The sequence below is a fragment of the Anarrhichthys ocellatus genome, unplaced genomic scaffold (genome assembly GCF_004355925.1).
Source record: "Anarrhichthys ocellatus isolate YVR2014 unplaced genomic scaffold, GSC_Weel_1.0 scaffold12, whole genome shotgun sequence".
NCBI lineage: Eukaryota > Metazoa > Chordata > Actinopteri > Perciformes > Anarhichadidae > Anarrhichthys > Anarrhichthys ocellatus.
The window spans coordinates 1,108,871-1,131,986 of record NW_022280042.1 but is presented as its reverse complement, the minus strand read 5'-3'; the positions used below and the strand labels follow the sequence as shown (position 1 = coordinate 1,131,986).

General features: G+C 41.9%; 1 protein-coding gene across 2 annotated transcripts in view; it reads left to right on the top strand.

Moving 5' to 3' along the window:
* Nucleotides 1–23,116, top strand: part of nlgn4xa (neuroligin 4 X-linked a) — an 81,328-nt gene that overhangs the window by 7,434 nt on the left and 50,778 nt on the right. The window contains exons 2-3 of one of the 2 annotated variants that reach the window (XM_031852379.1): nucleotides 3,375–4,096; nucleotides 14,935–14,994. In XM_031852379.1, the coding sequence (XP_031708239.1) occupies nucleotides 3,646–4,096; nucleotides 14,935–14,994 (511 nt within the window). In that variant the 5' untranslated portion in view covers nucleotides 3,375–3,645. The remainder of the gene's footprint in view (nucleotides 1–3,374; nucleotides 4,097–14,934; nucleotides 14,995–23,116) is intronic. The other variant, XM_031852380.1, reaches the window with a different exon arrangement.

Below are 23,116 nucleotides of genomic sequence, written 5' to 3'. Positions count from 1 at the left end.
TGTGGGTGTTTGGATTCTCCTGTCGTCACCCACATCCTGATGGCGTTGGATCAGAAATGGTGGAAAATGACACCATGTGTATAAATATGTGAATGAACCATAGACTGTCTATGGTATTAACAATACTTACTGTATTCATGTCTCATGTATTCCTGTCAGGATATCATAACAGTTTCAGCAACGACGATGAAAAGTTACTTTTATAAAATGTAGCAACTGCAACTTTAAAGTGTGCGTAGTGCTGTTTAAACTGTGCACGAAGCTGTTCGGGTTTTCAGTTTAAATCAGATGTTCATGTTGTTTAAATCAACTCTGATTGAATGTTTTATTACCATGTAGCAACTTGAACAAATATGTGTTCATGCATGATGGCCGAGGCCATACACAAGGGCTTATGCTGCTTTCCTACGACACCCTGACACATAACACAGCTTGTTCGGTTGATGAAAAACTCCAGCTCCAGCTCATGTTGCCACTGTAATACCCGCCACTGTGTTGAGGCGGATATTTAAAGCGTCTGCAGAGCCATTTTCTTGTTTGAGGTGATGTATTTTTTTTTTTAACCTTTATTTAACCAGGTAAAATCAATTGAGAACCAATTCTTATTTTCAATGATGACCTGGCCAAGAGGCAGTAGCACAGTCCACACTACACAAACAACACAAATACAATACAGTTTGACAAACAATGGAAAAATGACTAAAAACAACCTAGATAAAATAATAAACACTATGTACAAAATAAAAGGCAGATTACTGGATGTTATTTGTAAAAAAAAAAAAATGGAAGAAAGAAAGAGAAGTGAGGGCTGGTCAGCAAGTACAGCAGTCAACTATAACTTGTTGCAGCTTATGTTTGAACATGTTGAGAGAGGTGAGAGCTGTTAGTTTGAGTGTGTTTTGTAGTGAGTTCCAGTCCTTTGCAGCGGCAAAATGAAAGGAGTTATGACCAAACACAGTACGGACTTTTGGAATGATGAGCCTAATGAAGTCACTGGATCTTAAATGCTGATTGCTGTCAGAAATGTGCAGAAGATTTGAGAGGTAATGAGGAGTCATTCCCAAAATGGATTGATAGACCACGAGCAGCCAGTGTTGTAGCCGCCTGGTATGAAGGGAGGGCCAATCCACCAATCTGTAAAGAGCACAGTGGTGGGTGGTGAAGGGTGCACATGTGGCAAAACAGATTGCTGAGTGGTGGAGTGTGTCCAGTTTTCTGAGGGTGGTCTTTGATGCCATTTTATAAATTATATCGCCGTAATCAAAAAAAGGAAGGATGGTCATTTTCACAAGGGTGAATTTGGCAGAGTGTGTGAAGGAGGCCGTTTCGATACAGGAAACCCAGTCTAGCTTTGACTTTAGCCAGAAGGTTATTGATGTGTATGTTAAATGAGAGAGACGAGTCCAACCAGAATCCAAGGTATTTGTAGGAGCTGACAAACTCCAGCTCCGAGCCATCAGCACTGTAGACCTTGGGAGGGCTGGGAATGATGAGGTTTTTCCGGTCAAACAGCATACATTTGGTCTTTTTGGGGTTGAGGAGCAGGTGGAGGCTGTGGAGAGACTGTTGGATGGAGGTCAGGCTTTGTTGAAGAGTGGACACAGCAGAGTAGAGTGAGGGACCAGCTGAATATATGATGGTGTCATCAGCATACAAATGAATCAAGGAATTTCCAGCAGCTTTTGCTACATCGTTAATATAAATGGAAAACAAAATAGGGCCTAAGATGGAGCCTTGAGGGACACCTTTAGAGATGGTAAGCGGTTCAGACATGATGTTTTCAGTCTTCACCCGCTGGACACGACCAGCCAAGTAGCTAGCAAACCAGTTGCAACAACTACTGGACAAGCCAATGCTGGTAAGTCTTTGCAGGAGAATGTTATGGCTGACCGAGTCAAAAGCATTGGCCAGATCTATGAAGGCAGCTACACAAGTCTGTTTGTTGTCTATGGCGGTGATGACGTCATCATTTTCCAAACAGGCAAAGCAACATGACAGATCCTTGCAGCTGTAGTCAGCAACAGTTTGAATCTTTTTTTTCTCCTCTTTCACTAATCCAAGCTGGGGAAGTGTTGGGTTTAAACATCTTGCTTGCAAAGATTAGCATGTGCTTTGTCTCTATTAACAGAATTCTATTTAGTTATTTACACAGCCTTTTCATTTGTATTTGATATCATAAGGTGTCAGTGCTGGTCAGCATGACATTTAATAATTCATTTGGCCTGCCTTTGAGTGGCATGCAGTGTTAGTTGAGTGAGCAGGTAATTAATCAACATTTCAGGTGTGAGACTTTCTTCATCCAAACCACTTAATATATATACAGTATATAGAGAGAGAGAGTCTTAAGATACTGATAGGAATTGCAATTATATAGTCCGCACTGAATAATTTTCTGCATCATTTTGATACAGGATTTACCTGATTTTTGCAATGTTACATAAGTGAAGAAAGGCGGTCGTTGAAGGTTGTTTAATGTGGAAGTTAATGGACATATCCTGATCAAACATAACTCAAAAGTTTTTTTACGGTGGAGCTGAAGGCCATAGCAACACCATCAAGAGTAACTTCATCATTAGATCATTTATGTAGAGATGTTCTGGGCCTAGTAGAATAACTTCAGTTTTGTACATCAGGAAGTTGGAGGTCATCCAGGTTTTTATGTCCTTAGAGAGTCTTGGAGTTAACGGGTTAGTTTTGACTGGCTTGATAGATATTTTTGGGTGTCATCTGCATAACAGTGAAAGTTTATGCAATGTTTTCTGATGATATTGCCTAAAGGAGGCATGTAGGTGAATAGAAAAGGTCACAGCACAGGAACTTGTGGAGTTACATGACCTACTTTGACATGCATGGGGAATTCATCGTTTACAAACAGCCAAAACCTCTGGATCAAGAGTGGGCTTTTTAAGAGATGTGATTAAAGTTAAAAAAAGCTAGCTGGTAAGTTCCTCAGTTGATATTGGTTTGTCCCACTACTGACATTACATATTGAATATTGATGATATACCCCAAATCATTACTACCCTTGAATATCTGTTATACATTTATATCCGAACCAACAATATCAATCTCTCCACCGTCTGTAGGATTCATCCTCTGGAAACCTTGAAACTACTAGGTTTCATTGCAATTCAACCAAAAATGATTGAGACATTAACAGAAAACAAAATAAATCAACCATGTAGTAGCATTAGATTAAAAAAAAAGAATCAGGGGATTACTACTAAACCATCCAATATTTGCTCAGATATTTCGGTTTGAATCAAAGTGTCGGACTGACCAAATGACCAACATTACCATCCCTGGAACCCCCGCTGTTTACTTCTAGGATTGTGGTTGGACTGAACCCTTGGTCTTCTTTCTTTTTCTTTCAGGATATCCCATCAAGCTGGAGCCCAGGTAACCACAGAGCATCCTAGGATCTCTCCTGTTCTGGACAGGGGGGTTTAACAGCAGGCGCCAATCTCCATGCAGGCTCTCAGGATGGGGAGTTGTGAGGAAGCTGCTCTGTTTGGCTGGGGCTCCTTCACTCAGCTCGCAGCCTGAGGAGGAGTAGGAAGCATCTCGGTGGAGGGGCAGGGGGGGGCACCGAGGACCCAAGGGTGGACCACAACCGTGACCTGCCAGGCTCAGCACAACAGTAGCATGTCAGCGCCTGGAGGCCCTTCATGGATGTGTCGCTCCACAGCAAAGGCCAACCTTCTGCTGTGGATGGGGCTGGTGTCCATCTGCATGGATGCTGTTCAGTCCCAGCACCACCCAGTGGTCACCACCAATTATGGAAAATTGCGGGGAGTAAAGGTTACATTACCAAATGAGATCCTGGGACCAGTGGAACAGTATTTGGGGATCCCGTATGCTCTGGCCCCAACGGGGGAGCGGAGGTTTCAGCCGCCGGAGCCACCCATGTCTTGGCCAGGCATCAGGAATGCTACTCAGTTTGCTGCTGTTTGTCCTCAGTTCTTAGAGGACCGCTTTTTGCTCAATGATATGCTCCCTGTGTGGTTCACCGCCAACTTGGATACAGTGGTAACCTATGTGCAGGAGCAGAGCGAAGACTGCCTTTACCTAAACATCTACGTCCCCACAGAGGACGGTAGGTCAACCGACTCTGTCTCTTGTCTTCTTTCTGTCTTTTACTTCTTCCTGTTTGTCTTTGTGTTGTTCCCTACTGTATTTCTCACTTGCCTGAGCAGGTCTTCCTTGAACTTCTAGGCCATAGTTCACTGAAGGTCTCAGTCCTTTTCTCAGGAAATAGTATGCGCGTGTTTGTGATTCATGTTGAAACGAATGTCATTGTTCACTTATTTTTTTTATGGCACCCACTAGCGCTATAACACAATCCTGGTGTTTACCTTTAATACATCATCATTTAAAGGTGAAGTCATTCTAACGCAGCTCGTCATATCTGCCCTTCTAACCAGGACTGCACTGCCCCAGGTTTGACTGTGTGCTTCATGGATTGTTGTTTAATTGTTTAGGGGAAATCCACCACTAAAGTTTATTATGAATGAAAATAATGACGGCATTTCTTTTGGCATTTGACTTTCTTCACACGACAGAGAGACAGGATGGAACAGGGGACATTATGGTTATATGGTATATCCACCAGGATATATTGTATGACCAGCTGGATGCTCCAGCTCCTGCATTTGTATTCCAAAGCCTAATTGTGCCATACTTTCTTTATTGATCACTTTAAAATGCTTGGATAGAAAGCAGGCTTTGTATTTTCCTTTGCATATGACAATTAAATCAGGATTTATCACATTGGTGATGGACAGCAATACACAAACATACTATTTTTCCCCAAATGTGATAGTGGGCTGGGTGACATTAAATACTTATACATTAAATATGGGATGATTGTGAAAGTGGATTGTTCATGCAGGAGGCTCTTCAATCCTTTCTGTGGAGTTTCAGTGAGCACCGTCTGACCTGCAGCCAACACTTTCACTACTGCTAGCTGCAGCAGCTAGGAAGCTCATTAATTAGCTCCGCATGGGCAAATTTTAAAAGTACTACAGTAAATGAACTGTAATGAATTTATAATCTGGAAGTGATAAATCCATCCATCCATTTCTATCCATTTCCATATGCAGGCCCAGGTAGTGTTACTTAAATTAATTATATCATCAAGACTTGTTATATACTGCCGGGTAGTACTGACAAAAGTGATATAACAAATAATTGTAAGCCATATAGTTATTACAGGATGTCATCATTACATACTTTGGATAGTATGATACATTGCATTATATGTGGTATTAAAAAGTATTAAGTACTAAGTCTTAAATTTAGCTTGATGAACTCTGCAGGAAATTATACTATAATTCATGTTCTTAGATTTAGATTTGCTCTGCTGGATGGATTCATTGAATAAAAATGTTGGGCGAAGTCATGGACAACACGCTAATGTATGCTTTTTTATAATGAATGTTTTTTTTTTTACCGCGAGCAATGTGTCATAACCTCTTGTGATTAGCATAATGGCAAAATTAAACATGTTCTTTGTGCACTAATTACCTGATAGCCCTCTAATTAGCCCTTGATTTGGCCTGCAGTCTAATCAGTGAACTCTGGTTTGTCTGAAAGAGAGGAAATGCAGAGTGTTGTTTAAGTACTGAGAGCTCTGTCAGTCCAAGCTGCTTCGTACTATGACTGATACGAGTGCTTTTAAGCAAGAGTGATGTAAGATTGAAATAAAAACACAACAGAAAGGTTCTGTATTGCTACCAGGCCAAAGGCTCCTCCATAATAGCTTGTTTCCTGCACTCCCCTGTTTGAATGAGCACTTGTGACTTGGAGTGGCTGTGGGGAGCACTTTACCCACCCGGGTCCTGCAGCAGCAGCCACCATGTACAAGACGCAATGTGTGTTCTGTAAAAAGCACAGTGTGTGGAATGTAACCTGAAGTGGTTAGAGGTCAGCGGGAGCGGGCTGGCTGAGCGGTTTTAGGGAAGCAGCGAGACGGTGTGGACGCCTCTGGAAGGATAGTGAAGCACATTAACGCTTGTGTCAGGCTGAGATCTTTGACAGCTCCAAGCTAAATATGGACTGAGCTCTTAGATAGATTAAAAAGTGCAGGAGAGGGATAATCTCACAACGAGGTGTTTTTCGGCGGCTTTTCTCAAATGATTCAGTGTCTCCAAAATAAAAAGTTATTGTACTCGAGTAGAGCAATAAATCAGTGGACAGCAGTGCTGTATGCATAATAAAAAAGTATTTTTGTGCCAGTTTTAGGTGCATTTAAATATAGTATCATTAATATAGTAGTACCAATTAATAGGGTTTCTCCTGGGTCGGTGCACTTTAGCCGGGTCTGTCAAGCCAAGCAGTCAGGATATGCGTTTCCCCTCCAGCTTCACAATAGGGGATAGCTAAACTGAGCTTTTCTGTAGCTTCTAACAGGGCGTCTGTGGTTTGGAGTGAAGATTCAGTCCCACAATCCTGTCTGTCACATATCAGCCACATTTTACCATTTACTGAGGTTTTTAATCAGAGCTGTGTTACTAATAATACTTTCATTGTGAAAAAGCAATGTGTTTGTCACCAAAATGGTGGCACTTCGTAAGCAGTTTAATAACAACAGGCCAAATCATCAAGATATGAACATATTCTGTGACATTTGGTCTGCGGATCACTTTTAAATAGTACAAAAGGTGTCTCTTGCGAGTCTTCATCATGCGGGTGGTTGAGGAAGAGGGGGCATGCTGAGAAGTAGGAGGGGGCCCATGTGTCGAATCTACTAAACGACAGATTTAACTCAACAGCCTTTCTAGTGCCACCTTCTCCCCGTGACTGTTTGGTTGATTATAGTGGGTGATGGTCCTCATGCCTCTCCACACTTCCCTGGTGTTATTCTGCTGCAGTCTGGCCTCCATATTCCTCCTGTAGATGTCCTTGCCCTGCTTGACCTTACTCCTAAACTCTCTCTGAATCTGTTCAAGCCCCTCCTTGTCCTCTGCCCTGAAGGCTGTCCTTTTCATTCAGGAGGGCCTTGATGTCCCCAGTGATCCGGGGCTTGTTGTTTGGGAAACATTTTAGAGTCGTTGCAGTAACAACATTGCCACACTAAAGTTGATGCCCTCATGACTCTGTTGGATAGCCCCTCAACGTCTCCTGTTCCACCAGTGACCATCTCCCGGCTCTACTAGGCGGTCGTAAAATGCCACTGAACAAGGGGTATTTTCTGGCAAGAATTGAACCAGGTTGTGATCAGACCTGCCAAGAGGGGGGAAAATTGTGGAGTTGTGCTTTGACATTAGCATAGAGTAAATCCATTGTCTTTATTGTGCCACAAACTGTGGCAAAGTTTGTCGAGGTGTTGGCAAGTGGCGTGTGTATAAAGTCTCCAGAGATCGGCATGAAGACATTGGGGTGTCTGCTCGGCTGTGACGGAGTGAATGACGTCAAAAGCGTGTGAATGTGGTTGGTTGGTCCTGATGGGCAGGTGGCCCCCTGTATGGTAGCCCCTGTCATCAGTGTATGAATGGGTGTGAATGGGTGAATGATGACGTGGTGAAAAAGTGCTTTGACTGGTCGGAAGTCGAGAAAGGCGCTTACAAGTACAAGTCCAATTACCAGCTACAAGCCTGTGCCGTGTCGGCGGAGTGCAGAACAGCGATAGATAGTAGGGATGCAGACCCAACGCTAAAAGTTTGGTGTCAATGTCGGGCTACAGACAAGTTCCTTGACAGTAATTTGTCTAGTGTTGACTATCTGTTGTCAATGACATCGGCAAGACCCCTCCTTTCCTCTTATCGCTCTTTTCTCAGCCAGTGTTGGTGGCGTCAGAGTCCAGGATATCCAAGCGTTGCACTCCCAATATTCTCTCTGACTCCTCACCAGGGCGTTAGCTTATCCAGCTTATTAGTAAGAGATCTCAAATTCCCCATGACGGAGGAGAGATACGGCCTCTCTCTCCAGTTCTTTCCCCGTTGCTTAAACTCCCCTCTGTAGCCGTAGTGCTTACTCTTGACTTCACCTGGGATCTACAGTTTCTCCCCAGGTACCTTGGCCAATCGTTGGGAGTTGTTCCCAGGTGTAAACAAGGAAGCTTGATGTAGTTCCCAGACAGAAAAAGGGTCTCACACACCAGGAGGGGAACTTTCAGAAACGTTGCAGAGTGCATGGTGGTTATGTATTGCTTGCTAAACTTAACAAACTACAATATTAAACAAAAGTAGAAGATTGGATGTGCGCTTCTCTTGACGAACTGTCACCTGGGACAGTGTCCGAAACTTACAGTTTACTAAAGATCTAACCAAACAGTTTTGTGTTGGACATTAGCTTTTAACCACGTACATGTCTTGATACCTCTTTTATTCACAATAGTTTGTTGCATTTAGGGTGTTGTACATGTAGAGCGGTTGGTTTCTTTGCCAACATACCGTTCAAGGTATTTTCTTTAAAGATCGCTGATCTCTTCAAACAACCAGACTTTTGATACCACAACAGTAGCATTTACTGAACTCAACAAATCTTACTGTACTTTTTTTAAAATTACATTTGACTAGCTGGAACCACCAATTTTGTCATCCTGGCTTTGAAAATGACTGACAATTATCTGATTCTTTTGATCAACTGATAAAGTAATCATAGGCAAAATGCAATACATAGTTTCAATTGCTTAGCCCAAATGTATTCAAATGTCATTTATGTGCATTTGTAACGGATTCCTGTAATATCATTAAAATATGCTCCTCTCTGATTTATTGCTGTTGTCGCCTGCAAACATCATACAGAGTGTCCAAAATGCCATCAACTTGCAAAATATACTGCTGTTCAGCACGACCACTATGACATTATCTTTTTACCCAACAGGGGGTTGAAAGGTTTCCATCAGACGAGGCATTGTGGAACATGACGCACGACATTCGTCCAGGCAGCTCTATGTCTCTAAGCTATTTTTAATGGATTCTTGGAAGCAATGGGAGCCGGTGTGTGTTTGGAGGTGGGGTGAACCTGTAGGAAAACACACCACAGTGGCTCCAGACTGTACGTGAACATCACCCAAAGTGAAGTTATGAGGTGTTCACCTAAACACAAAATAGAATGGGAGGTTTGCCCCACATCCCTGGTTTGGTACATGGGAATTATAGATACAGATAATGTACCGCATTACATTTTTCTAGCACATTATTTCCCATGATTGCAAATAGAGAGACGTGTGAGGAGAAACAGAGAAAAGCCTTAATAGTGTATCTTACAGTCTGAGTGACATGTCTATCCAACTTAGCGCTCCACTCGTTGCCCATCATCTTTATATCCCCCGAGTTGGCCTTTTCAGAAATCCAGTGTTATGTCAAAATATCCTGCGAGCTGAGGATCAGGGAGGGATTTATAGTTTTACTGCACCTCCAGTGGGTTGACAGATTAAGCGATGCCTATTCTTTGTCATCTGATTTGAAGTTGAGAGAGGAAATCCGCCACCGCCTACACTGAGCATGCTCAGATGACTGTATTGTCGCAGCCTTTTAGATTTCCAGCCGAATCCATTGGCCGAGCAGACAAGGTGCTGGCTGTCTGCAGCTGAAATGCCCAGGAGCTCTTTTCATTTGTGTACATAGAGAGAGAAAGACGCTGTGAGGGTATAGAGGAAGTGTGGAAGTAGAGAAAGAGAGGCTAGTTGGAGAGTGCATGAGTGAGTGGTGTTGAGGCAGTAAAGCTGGCTTCATCAGCCTCTGACTGGGGAGGTGGCATGCAGCTGTGCAGTGAAGACGTTACCTCAGGAGGGCATTCTCAGGGGGGGGAACACAACGCCACGGCCGCCTCGCCTCTATTTTTGAATTGTCGACATCTCCCACATTAGTTCAGTTTCACTGCTCAACACTCAGCTGAAATGTAAAAGCCAGTGCAGTGTTAAAGCTTCCTGGTCCCTTCATATGCTCTACCACAGGCACTACCAACAGCTTAATGTTTCACCGGCAGCCATCATTTATTCCAAGCTCCCCAACCAAAAGACATTTTTCAGCTTTTTGTGCAGCATTGGAGTGAGCTATTCCGTAGATTAAAATACTCTTTGCAGCACTTTACGGGCCGTAGATAAAGTGAGGTAAGCCGAGAGAAAAATGGCTCTAAGACTGCATTTCCCGAGCCACTGCAGTTCAGTTTTATTTACTTGCATCTTGTTGCCAAACACATCAAGTGATTATGTAATTTGCAGGTTGTAAAGTCAGCACTTCCACTATGTTCGGTGGAGCCCACATCTGTGCTCGACGCAGCCACAGTCTGCCTAATAATTGTTTTGCCTCCTTTCCGCATGGTTCACACAGTTAGATACCTGCATTGATCAGTAACAACTATAACTATTACATTTCACAAAATGTTAATTTTACTGTGAAAAAAACATCCAGTCAGGACACTGAAAAAAATACGTTTATGTTCTCAAAACTCAAAAAACATGAATGCAATAAGTACTTTTTATACATTAAAAGGTGCCAATTTTATGCAATTTAGTTTTTATAAACTTTATTCTGGACTGTTGCATCAGTCTACCAATTATTGTTATACTTCTTGGCATTTTAATAAGCTTACCTGTACCTCGACAACTGTTTATTCTACATATACTATCCACACATGCAGCTTCTCTTCTATAAGACTGAATGCTGTCAGTAGAAATCACACTCCGCTCTTTACTTACTGCACTTTCCTACATTCATAGGGAATACAGATTAATCTGCATATTTAATGAAAACATTTGACAAAAAGATGATTTCGAACTTTGTATATTTTATTCTAAGAATAAAATTCACATGTCACATGGTGTATTTCTTTGTAGACAAGTGCAACTATTGTTCTTTTTTGCTCTGGTGAAAAAGTCATGCCAGTCAGCATCGGGGCTCGATTAAGGTCTAGTCAGCAACTAGGATTTCTTTGGGTCAATGCATATATATATATATATATATATACACACACAGCATATATATATATGCATATATATATGTATACAGTATATACATACTTTTGATATCAAACACTTGGGGCATAGATATGTAATGGATGCAGTATATTTTACAGTTTAAGAATAAAACATTGCATCAGTGCATAGAGCCAGTACACTACAGCGGGTAAATAAATATAAATCAATACAAGGTAAAGAAATGGCCTGTTGACACTCAACACAAAAGAGAGAGAATGAGCAACCGTTTATTGATCTTCACCGTGATGCACACTGATGAGATGAGGCCTGTTGGAGCGTTTCCCACCAATGCAAAGGCTTCTGTTCCTGTTTGCACTGGGTTGGTTATGTTGGTATGTTTTATGTTTTTAAACATTCATGAGGTCACATTTCTTGACATCAACTGTACTTTGCTCCAGTAACATTAGCTTCCCCATTATATTCTGTGTTTGGGCAAATCGGACAACATATACACCAATACCTACTTACTACAATAACATGCATTTTACGTCTCTGGGTAAAGAAAGCGCCATGCTACTAAATACTAAAACCAATGTGAAATATGGATTTCATAAGGTGCATATATATCTAAATGTACTGTATGTATCCTGATGTATTGTATTATTATGTTTTGCATATATCTGTGTGTGTGTGTGTGTGTGTGTGTGTGTGTCTGCCTGAGCAGATGTGAATGTTCACGCTCGGCCTAGTACACTGACATGGCACGAGCCCGTGTTTGTGCAGCTTGCCCTGGCAGTATTGTGCAAACACTCCACCATCCCAGCGATGCTGCCACATAATGTGCCTGTTGAGACCTATTCTCCACCAGTTGTTGATCAGTGAATGTTGCAGCACACCATGGAGGTTGTGGCACAGTGAGATGGTACACTCTGAACAGTGTTAAAGCTCAAGGACTATTGGGCGCCATGGATAATGACCACCTTCATTTTATTTTAATTTTCTTAGAGCAAAAACCCTTTTATAGCATGCTTCACTTCACTACAGGGAACGTGCAGCAGAGAGGTGCAGGAATGAGTCCCAAAACCTTTCCGGTTCCTTCATCTCAAAGTCACATGTTTCTGGTTAGATGTGCAGGATAGCTCATGTTTTAAAGGTACACTGGTTTTGTTAAAGCTCCTAGTAGTTTTTACAAAATCTTTATATTCATTCCGAGTTCACTGTTTCATGACTCACACTCACAGACTTGAGTTTGATGACATTAACACTGAGTTGTGAGAAACCTTTGTGGGTGTTCATCAGATTGTACATTTAAAGGAATGATTCAACATTTTGGGAAACCCTTTCTGTCAGAGGGTGAGAGGAGAAGATTAGAGGGCCATCGGGAAGTTCGGGAAATGTCCTGGTGGGATGGTCCTAGAGTCAGCGTTTGGTTTGTCCATTCTGGGCTACTGTAGAAATAGGCGGCTGGCTGTGTGAAGGTGTGTGGATATAAATGGCTCATTCTAGGGTAACTAAAACACAACAATGATTACACAGAAAAGAAAACATTCTTATTAATATCATATTCTATTTATGCCGATAGATCCCCTAAATGCTAAACTCTGTTCCTTTACTGTAGCCGGGGGTTACATTGGGCCCTCATGAAGGTAATCAAATAGCAAACCTTTAACGGGGGAAAAAAAGGAAGAAACCTTCGGGAGAGCAGCTGAGGAGGGATCCCTCATCCAGGAAGGACAGAACAGCAATAGAACAACTCAATAGAATTAGAACATAGTCCTTCACAATAAAAGCCCCGGACACATATAGAGGGAACTTGAAGTGCACTCAGTCATCACGAAGGGGCACCTCAACAGAAGAGCTTCCATTCTTCTTTCTGAACTTTAGTTTGTCTAGTGTGCTCCTGTGTGCTCCATGTAAACATGGACACTGCTGTATCTGAGGCGGTGGATCCTCTAACTACAGATGTGACAGCAGCTGCTGGATGGATCCAGACTGAAGTGAACGGACGGAGCTAACGGCTACATTTATAGCCACAACGGAACATGAAAAGGTTTTGAACCATCTTCAACAGTTCTAGCTGTTTGTCTGAAAGGACAAAAGGGTTTTATGTCACTGCCATTTAAAATAATGCCGCTGCCTGCTGCCCAATCTCGTCCAACAGGTCAGTGCTACCTGACAGGATGGAGACCTGCCAGTCAAATGGAGCAACAGTTAAACAGATGTTTTTGACTGTATTGAGTCTCAGATTTCGTTGTTAGCTCAGCATGTTTGTTGCTGTTCTTCTGTGTTTGGCGAGCCACCAGCTGGCTGGGAGATCTCCAATTACAGGACCTGCATGTCCATCACTGCAGTAACTCACATCACCTTATGTATGAACACATATATTATATACCAGCACATAAACAGGTAGTTTGCTCCATGTTGGAGATGTTGCAATGAGCTGTGATTACAGTTCACTTAAATACAAATAAAACATACACCTTTACTGCTATCTCTCCATGCAAAAACAAATTGTTTTTTATTTGTCTCTGTAAAATGTCTGCTTCCACATTAGCACAGTGGCAGTGAATGGGATTTAGTTTATGACACGCAAAGCATTAAAGAAATGTATTGTACAAATGTTAACTAGTCTATCGGAATATCTCTTTCAAGATCCAGTGTCCCTGTTACTAATTCACAGAATACACTTTTAATATTCATAGGGATTATATTTCGGTTGAAAAACAGGTGCTTTCAGTTACAGATAAATATTTCACTTAAAATAAATAATCAATACAATTTGCTTATATGTTAAATTAATTTTCTTTAAAGTTGAAGTTGTAAAAGGAGACTTTTTAATGCTGTTGACTTGAGGTCTGACTCCGCTGACAGGCCCTCGGATGAGAGAGCCAGATCACACACACACATATATATGATGTTGGGAACAGGCGGTACCACAATGGAGAATATCCGTCTTTCACAAGTCAAAACCTGTCCGTTAAGCTGTTCGGCGAGCGGTGCTGAGATGTTTGATGTTACTCTTGTTGGTGTGCTCAGTCAGTCCTGTCAGACTGCGCTGAGGGCTGAGATGTTCCTGCGCTCTCTGTTTACTGTGTCAATTATTCCCATCGCTGACTGTCACTATTTTTCTGACGGCTGAGCTCCTGAAAAACTCGCAAAGCGTGTTATTTGACTGTAACAACCGGCATCCGTCAGCTGTCCAACTAACTGCATCGAGACATTTGGAAACAGTGATTTTTATGTTTCTCGCACTTTTCTCCTTTTTTAATACGTTTAAAAAGTTGTTTGCAGATATCTTTGGACAGAGGCAGGCTAAGCTAAGCGAACTAACGTCAAATATTACCGTAGACTGGTGATGGCGGCACAATCCATCTTCTCATCTCACTCTTGGCAAGAAAGTAAATAAGCAAACGTCCAAAAATGAAGAATAATTATTTTAAGCCAAATAACAATATATTCTTTTTTGAATTTGGATGAAGCGACCATTCAAACACCTACTATAGTACGTAGTAGCCTACCAATACTTTACTAATACTAGTAGTTGCATGAGAAGGGAACTGCTATTTGAAAGAAACAGAGGATAATAGAACAAATAAGACATCTTTTGTTATGTTACATATATGTAAAATATACATTTCATATACATATTTGGAACGACATGTTATAGTTATCCAAAAGTGGAGGACAAGTTTGACAATGATAATGAATGGCATCAGATGTGACTGATCTTCACTTTATCTAATCCGTTCTTTGTGAATTCACCCGTTAATGAGAGAGTCTGTTACAGCGGTGTGGAACTGAACTTGGTCACTATGTGCTGTTCTGGTGCTGCCAGGCTGCCGTTGTGCTGCTTGTTAGTCAAAGACGCTCTGTCACACGTGAGATGGTTCAGCTCACTATGAATTTGTTCCCACTTGTTATTTCCTCACACAGCACCCCGACCTTTTTCATACATTTTTTAAATGATTTTTCTTTTTTCTTTTTTGGCTTAAAAACAAGTTTTTTCTTTTTTCTCTTTTTTTCCCTTTGAAATGTTTCCCCTTATTCTACTTCTCTCCTCAACACTATAGGGGCCAACTCAAACACGCAAGGCGCTGATTTCAACAGTAATGATGGTGGCGGTGATGAAGGTATTTTTCCTATCTTTTCCCCCCTTTTTGACCAACAAAATAAAAGCCTGACACTTGTGCATGACAGCAAACCTGCAGACCTCTTTTTTTTGTCAGTTTCTTTTCGCCCCCCTTTTTCTCCCCTTCTTTCTTTCCTACTCTCCTTGAAGTGCTTTTGAGTGCACTCAGCTTTTTTTCTTTTTGAATCAACCTCTGTCCTCTCTGGAGTCATGTAAACCAGAGGGTCATGTGGAGAGAGGGCACCTCTAAACAGGAAGGAGGTCTCAGTGATGCTTTACTCACCCGTCGTTGCCGATACAAATGTGATCTCAATTCAGCTCTGCATGTTATTTTGTCTCTTCTGATGAATTTTAATTTTAAAACGATCATGTCCCTTCTCTTCCCTTCGCGACATTTCTTTTTCTTCCTTCTTCCATTGCTTGGTGAAGCATGAGCACTAACCCATGTTGTTGTGACTGTGGAAATTTGTTCATCGGTGGCTCGAAAAGAAAATGAAACTCTGCAAGGCTTTTTTTCTTTCTTCGATTAACACCTCGCTCCTCTGCATGATAATAACCGGATAGTGCAGTATTTTCTGGGCACTGTCGGGTAATCTGCGGGGACTGGCAGATGACTGGAGGTGGAAAGGAGACATTTCAGTTAAAGGGCACCATTTGTCTTGCGGGGGAGAGACATGCAAGTGCCAGAAAAAGCAGTTTCATTTCTGAATCACATGGGCAGTTGTTCAGTTCTACCGGAGAGTGATATTTGACATAATCCTCACCGTGCATTCTTCTACATGACTTAGCATTAGCCAGGCAGCAATGTGAGCCGAGTGTTGACCAGGGGACGGTCTATGAAACCGAGGGTTTGAATCTATTCTTCATTGATTTGTAAATGTCATCAACCTCATACAGGGGATTTTATTTCTGGTTAGCTATTTTTAGACCAATCATACAAAAATAAACCGTCTGTGACCAAATAAAAGCTAAATGAATTCACTAGTTCTCCTCACGATAGACATGTTTACAGTATGACCTCTGCAGATTTATGTTCTACTTGTGTTACATGTAACATTACCATGAAATTGAAAGATAATCCAACTATATCCCAGCTCATTAATATGAAATTAAGAACCCCATTTCTTGTTTACAATAAGACCTCATTGCAAGTCATTTTTATTGTAATTCCAGCAGTTTTTATTAAAAAATTTCCCTTTTCCCAATGAATGTTTATTTCCCAATGTCACTTTTAATTACAAAGTCTTTCTTGTGACATCATTATTGGATTATTCCACAGTTGTAGTATATATATTTTCCTGTGATTGTTTATGTAGCTCTGTTTATTAATGCAGAGTCAGACTATTCCTGTCTATCCACCAATATACATTTTGCATATTTGAAATAAAATGAAATATGTTAAGTGTTCTCCACCAGAACACATAACTGACAGTGACTGAAGTGTTAAACTACATTTACACCATAAAATAGAAACAGAAATATAACATTTATGGAAAATATAACCGTGCTAGAGAGTTTATTTCAAGGACTATGTCAGCGTTTGTCCTAATCGGTTTAGATGGAACTCTACTGTATGTAGATTTAAACCAAAAGTGCCTCATGTATTTTATTCCATATGCACAACATATTTCCTTCATGGTGACACAACCTACACGAGCTTCTTACCTGTTTGATAGAGTGATGGAAGAGTAGTTGTTTGAAGATTTACATGGAAAGTGGTTTAACAATTACAGCTGTCATTCATAAATGAACAGCTTCCGTTTATTGAATATAATTCATATAATATATTTATAGTTTAAGCTGAATATAACAGCAACCAAAGAAGGAAGTGTATGTTGTAAACCAGCTATTTAGAAGAGATGTATGCTTGAAAAATCACAACTTTGTTTTCTGCAAGTGTCCTTGAAAACAAAATTGAAATGATTAATACATGAGATCAAATGAATACGTTTAGATGTAGTTAACAGGCTTTCATTGTTTTCCTCTTATCAGTAAAACAAACAGAATGTACTCCAGCCTTTCATATCAGATTCAGTGTTAAAAGTAGGCTACAATTATCAGAACAATACCCACATCCAGGCTCTCTCATGTGGCTCAAGTGTACTGCAGATAGAGACTTTAAATGAAAGACTTTGGAAGAAATTCAGCAATTTTTCTTTTGCGACTCAAACAAAGTCTTCTCCAAATCACCTGTCTTTGGGATTGACTGTAGAGATTATTTGTGGCAGCAGGACGGTGCATGTGGAACTGAGTCAAAGTAAACTATAGCTTGTTGTGTGTAAAGAAGGAACATGTCAGCCAGTGCAACAGTGAGACTCAGTAAGAATAAAGCAAACCAAAGCAACAGAATAAGTCATTTGCCAATGACTCCAAAAGCAACCTATGGAGAGAAGCAACCACAGGCGCACGTTGTGAAACAGTCCTGTTTGTTTGAGCCATCAATCCACCGGACCTCCTCCCTACGTTGTCGTTCTTTATACTACGTCACCTGACTTCCTCCTTTGCTCCCGTCATAATTACTACGGCCACTGGATGATTCACCAGCTATTCTCTAACTGTGCAGGTGTACAGCGGGTTCCTCAGAGCTTTCTTGCTCTAAAAGGATGATGAGAGCGGTGAGAGTGAACTGAAACACTGAAGTGAAAACCAAAACAATGAGCTAAAAGAGGCTGAAAAGCACAGCAGAGCTGAGGGGAACTGGTGATGATTCTCTGTAGCTTAGTCACCTATGGGTGACACTGTTCACGTCACACACATTGTTAATATAAAATCATTGATAAGTGCAGCTGTAATGCTTTGTTTTATCATATTAATTACTAAACAGGACGTTTTAACATTCAACCAAAGTTAAGCAGAGCTTCCAGCCATGGCAAAAGTGGAATGAGGGAAAAGTGTCTTCATGTGGATGTGTCGGGGAAGTGGGACCATTGAGATCATGCAACAGGATTGATGGGAAACGCCTAATTTCTCTCAGCTACATGCTAGCATCTGACAAGACATCATTTGTTGACAGTCGTTGTCCTGTGGTCTTCTACTTAAACTGAGGATGATAGATCAGAACTGGTTGGCCATTAAAGGTGGACTCCAGGCCAAGATATCCTGACTTTTAGTCCCATGTGTGGATCAAACTCCAAAAGCAGAGGATCCTAGAGTTCCCATAATGCAACTCACTGGCCTCTTTCATTTAGCCTGGTAAAGTCTGATTAGTAATTAGGTGGAGTGCTCCTTAAATCCTCGAGGTTTGCTGCCAGACTGTCTTTAACGAAAGAACATGAACCCCACAATGTTCCCAGTGTATGTGTATGGTAAAACAAAAAACCTATGTCAATTTGGTTAAGGTGTCTGCCAAATAAATATAATGAAGTGATACACTAATGTTTAAAAATGACCCTCAGAGATTTCTCTATGGAAGCCACATTTCTCTCCTCACAGGAGAGAGTTCCCCAAATTAATTTCATAAAGTGATTGGTTTCTTTAAGAAACTGTAATTTAGTTAGTCTTCTAAAAGCTTGAAGTTCCTCCGGGCTTTCATCACACCGGTTAGGAAACACCATCATGTATTGGGTTTACGCCGAACAGATGTAGTGCTCCTCAAATCAGAAGGGCCAGATCGTTAGGAGATGGCAATGTGTTGTTAAAATAGATTAAAACGCGCCATCTGCCCACAGCTGGATTGGAAAAACGACAACATCCTCCTTGTAATTGCAAGAGGAAACCCAATGCATTTGATTATGTAAACAGAAGTGTTCTCACCCAGACATTACTAGCTCAGGTTTAGAGTGCAAGATATAAGCAAAGCATCAACTTTTCATGATCCTAGTTTCTGCTGGAACTACAGGGGAAGAAGACAAACACTTGGAGAAACGATGTCTTTATGGTGAAAGGTCTGGATAAACAGCGTCTTCAGGCACTACTTGGCTTAACTGTGTTTTCGGGAGAGTACACAGAATCGATGTACTCTGACTGTTTGAACATCTGCAGTGGCAATGAATTACTCCTGTGGATCCCCTGTGGTTCCAGCTATACCTCAGCGGCTGCTGCAGAGAAACCTCGCAGCACTGCAGACAACCACACTCGAGCCTTGTGTGCCGTACTCTTCCACATCACTCGTTCTGGAAGTTCGCTCTTCACTGTTAGATGAGCTTTTGTCAGGGGATTGTCTTAAAGGGGACATGTCACGCTCATTTTCAGGATCAGAGTTGTATTTTGGGTTTCTACTAGAACATGTTTACATCTTCAAAAAACACAAATTCTGTATGTCTGAATATACCTGTAGCCATCCTCTGTCAGATACCCCCTTTGTTTGAGCGCCTGTCTCTTTAAGCCCCCCCTCCCAAAAAGCCCCTTCTGCTCTGATTGGAGCGTTTTACCATCACTTTCAGCGTCACTGCAGCCAGGGCTCACTGTGTGTGTCAACTCCACAGAGTTCAACAGCACTTGTACCAGTGACTGTATATTTGTGACATCAGAAAATCAGACGGTTTGTTTGAAGGCACGGTTTATTCATGTCGTACCGAGACATGCCTTAGAATCAAAAAGCCTCACTTCTACAAAATGGGACCTTTAATTGAGGGTGAATCTAATGTATCCTCAATTGTCTCGAAACCAATATTTAAATGATGTCACATTTATGCATTTTATATATATATATACAGTATATACATAGACATGCTATTTGCTCTCGCATGTTATTGGTAATGATATGGTCCAAGTTCTACATTTTGATTCACCTGATTTAGTTAATGTCGCACTACATTATATATTTATAATGCTTGAAAGGTATGGCCATATTCAGCACAAATACACATTTTTATACAACATATACTATGTTTGTGTTTGACTTTGGGCCGAATAATGACTTTCTGTGACGGTGGAGAGAGTAGGCTGGCTGTTGTTTTTGCATGTCAGTAGAACTGCATTGAACAGGAAGTAGGTTGCTGTCCGTGCTGTGGGGTGCATTCTGGGACAGACAGAGGTGACGGCAGCGATAGCGGGGGAGGCAGAGGCAGCGACGGGGAGCACACTCTACATGGCCTCCCTTTAGCTGCCATTTGTATTCATCCAGCTAACGGTAGAATACGCTGAAAGCGATGGAAACATTCAGACAGACCCCCTGGTACAAGCTCAATACCATGCCCTTCCTCCCCCCACCCATATAAAGATGAGTAATGTGTGCACCGCCGCGCAGCCACTGGAGGAATATATTATCCCTCCAGCCCGGGTGGCAGTGATGAATGTCCAGGACGAACTCGCTGCACAGTCACCCAGGCAGCACCACGGGCCCGAGAGAGTGAGAGGCGCACAAAGAAAGAAAAAGAAAGAAGAGCACTTGAAGCAGTTGGACTTCTTCAGTTTTAAGTGTACTTCACGCTGACAGGACTGGGACACGGTGCCCCGAGACCACCCTCTCCTTACTCGGCCATAAAACCTGGCTCTAGATCTGCAGGGCATCTCAAAGTTTGATCGAAGTGCCCTGAGTGGACGCCCCCCTTCTCCCTCTGACTTCTGACTCTGTCGCTGCACTACACAGTAAGAGATGGGCAGTAACAGTCAATTTACCTGTTTGTTTGATGGAGAGCCAGCCGAATAGTTTTGTCTGAGCCCACAGAGGCCTGCAGCGACCATCAGATGCATATCAGTTAGAGACTATGACAACTTAATGGCAGCGCTCTTGTTTTATGTGCATCTGCCTCTACAAGGTTGTTTCCGCCGCCCGCACTGTTCCACTGGGCCTCGTTTAATGTGGAACTGAATGACAAACAGGAAGTTATTGACACCAGCCGGCTGTCCTGCCACCGTAATTACCAGGCGTGTATTTAACGGGGGTGAATCTGTCCGGGGTCGGCGTCCCGGGCTGACCCCTACTGCTACTCCTCGGATTCACCGTTTTAGAGCCCCTCCCCCTCTCATCCTGCTTGGCTGCACGATTAGCAACCCACTCGGAGCACAGCGGAGATTAATAACCTGTCACCGTGGGTTTTCCACTCTTTGCCTCACTGTTTTCTTTTGCGGAGGAGGAGAATGATACACTGCGCCCTCCTTGGCTCCTTGGCTGTGTTGCTTTTCTGCCAAGCCTACTGAGGTGCATCATATACAGTAAAGCCGACTTTCCAGCTGCACACCGTTGTGCCCCTTGCCACAGCTGGAAGAGAAAGCAATAAATGGTGTGGGGGAGCGGGCATGCTCTTTAAACTAATTACACAGCGCAGACTAAAGCTCAAAACTAGTGGCATGCATTTTAAATTACAGAGGTGACTTCAAATAACATTCATGTTTCAGAGCACACACTTCATTTCCTAATGAAAGCAAGTGTTGAGATAATGGCTGGGTCTGAAGGTCAGCGTGACCAAATACAGCCAGTCACTGATAGAGGCAGTGTAGGGGACATTGAGGATAGATGGAATTACCTCTACTTTAACAGCTCAAGCAGTAAACTCAGCATAGTGTACATTTCCACAGCAGTCATGCTATACTCTACTGATTCTCTCGGTTGTCTGGTTTGAACACATTTAACCTTTAAACGTTCTAATGCAGGTCAACGCTTCGACGTTTAACATGGAAACCCAAAGGGCATAATCCATTCATTTGCTGGCAGGATTAGGGTTAGAGAGGCAACAGTTCCCCCACCAAGCTCTCTGGTTGGGGTTACGTTTGATCCATTAACCCTTTACCCTCTAACCCCCTAACGCTACCTCAGAGGTAGGTTAGAGGCACAGCAGCAGAGTTGTGAGTATTACATGACTCTACTAATGAAAATAGTGCTTAGCAAAGCTGATCAGAAAACAGGGAGATTCACAGTAAACTCAATATATTCTCTAATATAAGTGTGTTTCAAACAAAGGCCCACTCCCTGCAGTTGAGGTAAATCGAGGCCACTTTTTGAGAATTGACGGTGAACACAAAATCTTGGTTTTAAATGTCTCACACTGGCAGCACACAAGCTGGCCAGCTCCCCTCTCAATTTGACATTTTCCTCAGCAGATGCCCGAATGACATTTGAGAGACTTCCAAGCAGCCTGGTCGGCAGGGCCGGGGATAATGGGTTCGTTCAACTGTTGGTTCCAGGCAACCAAAGCTCACTGTAGTGCAGGAGGTCTAAAAAAGAGTCGGGCCATGTGAGGATAACAATAATTCTTATTTTTGCAGGTTGTTTTTTTTCTTGGGTTAAAAAGAAGTGAAGTGAGAGAAAGCTGTAAACAGACGCTGCCTGTTTTACGTGTCGGTAGAGAGCACTCAGACGACTTGATGTTCAAATCAGCTAAGGGCTTCTGATGATGAAGATGCTGCTGGCTGAGTTACTGTGAGCCCTGCTCCATGGGAGGATTTATCTTCTCCTTCCATCTTCTTTCATGCAAAGGGCCCCACTCTTAATTTATAATCACCACCTACACATGTACTAATCACCACGCTTAATCACTACTGGAGAGCCTCATAAACAAGGTATTCATTTGGCCTAATTGCAGCATTCCCTGCAAATTACACAAAGAACAAATGGGAGCAGGCAGGAGGGGAGATGGAGAGATTGCAGAGTTAAAGCCGTGGAAATTCTTTTTAGAGTCTGCTGGAGATTCATATCTCTAACATCATCTATCCCTCTTATGTGCTGTACGTACCAATGATCAGTGCTAAGTCAAGAACGGTCAAACTAGTTTGCTTGTTATGTAGACACTGTGTTTAGTTGTTGATTCCTGGGTGACCGTGATTTACTCCACGCTGTTACCATCCTCTCTATTGAAGACTTTAGCGAGATAGTTGTGGTAGAAGTGTTTTAACTTGTCATTGAAAGCTGCCAGATGTAGAAGTTCGATGTAATTCTAATGCATTTCAATTTGTTTTGATGGATTTTTCTTTGTCTCTGTAGAATGAGACAGTCTAAATTGAATTGTCCCCTGCAGTATGTGATGCTTTCAGCCTATGGTCCCTTGTTGGATCTGTGTATTGGCTTTTTCATAAAGAGACCGGCCGATACATCAGCCAGATATAGAGAAGGATATTTGCTTATTGGAACTATATTGGTATTGATGCGTATGTAGGCAAACAAATAGTATCGTAATAAGACATTTCAGTGGTATGATGTCAGATATATATATATATATATATATATATATATATATATATATATA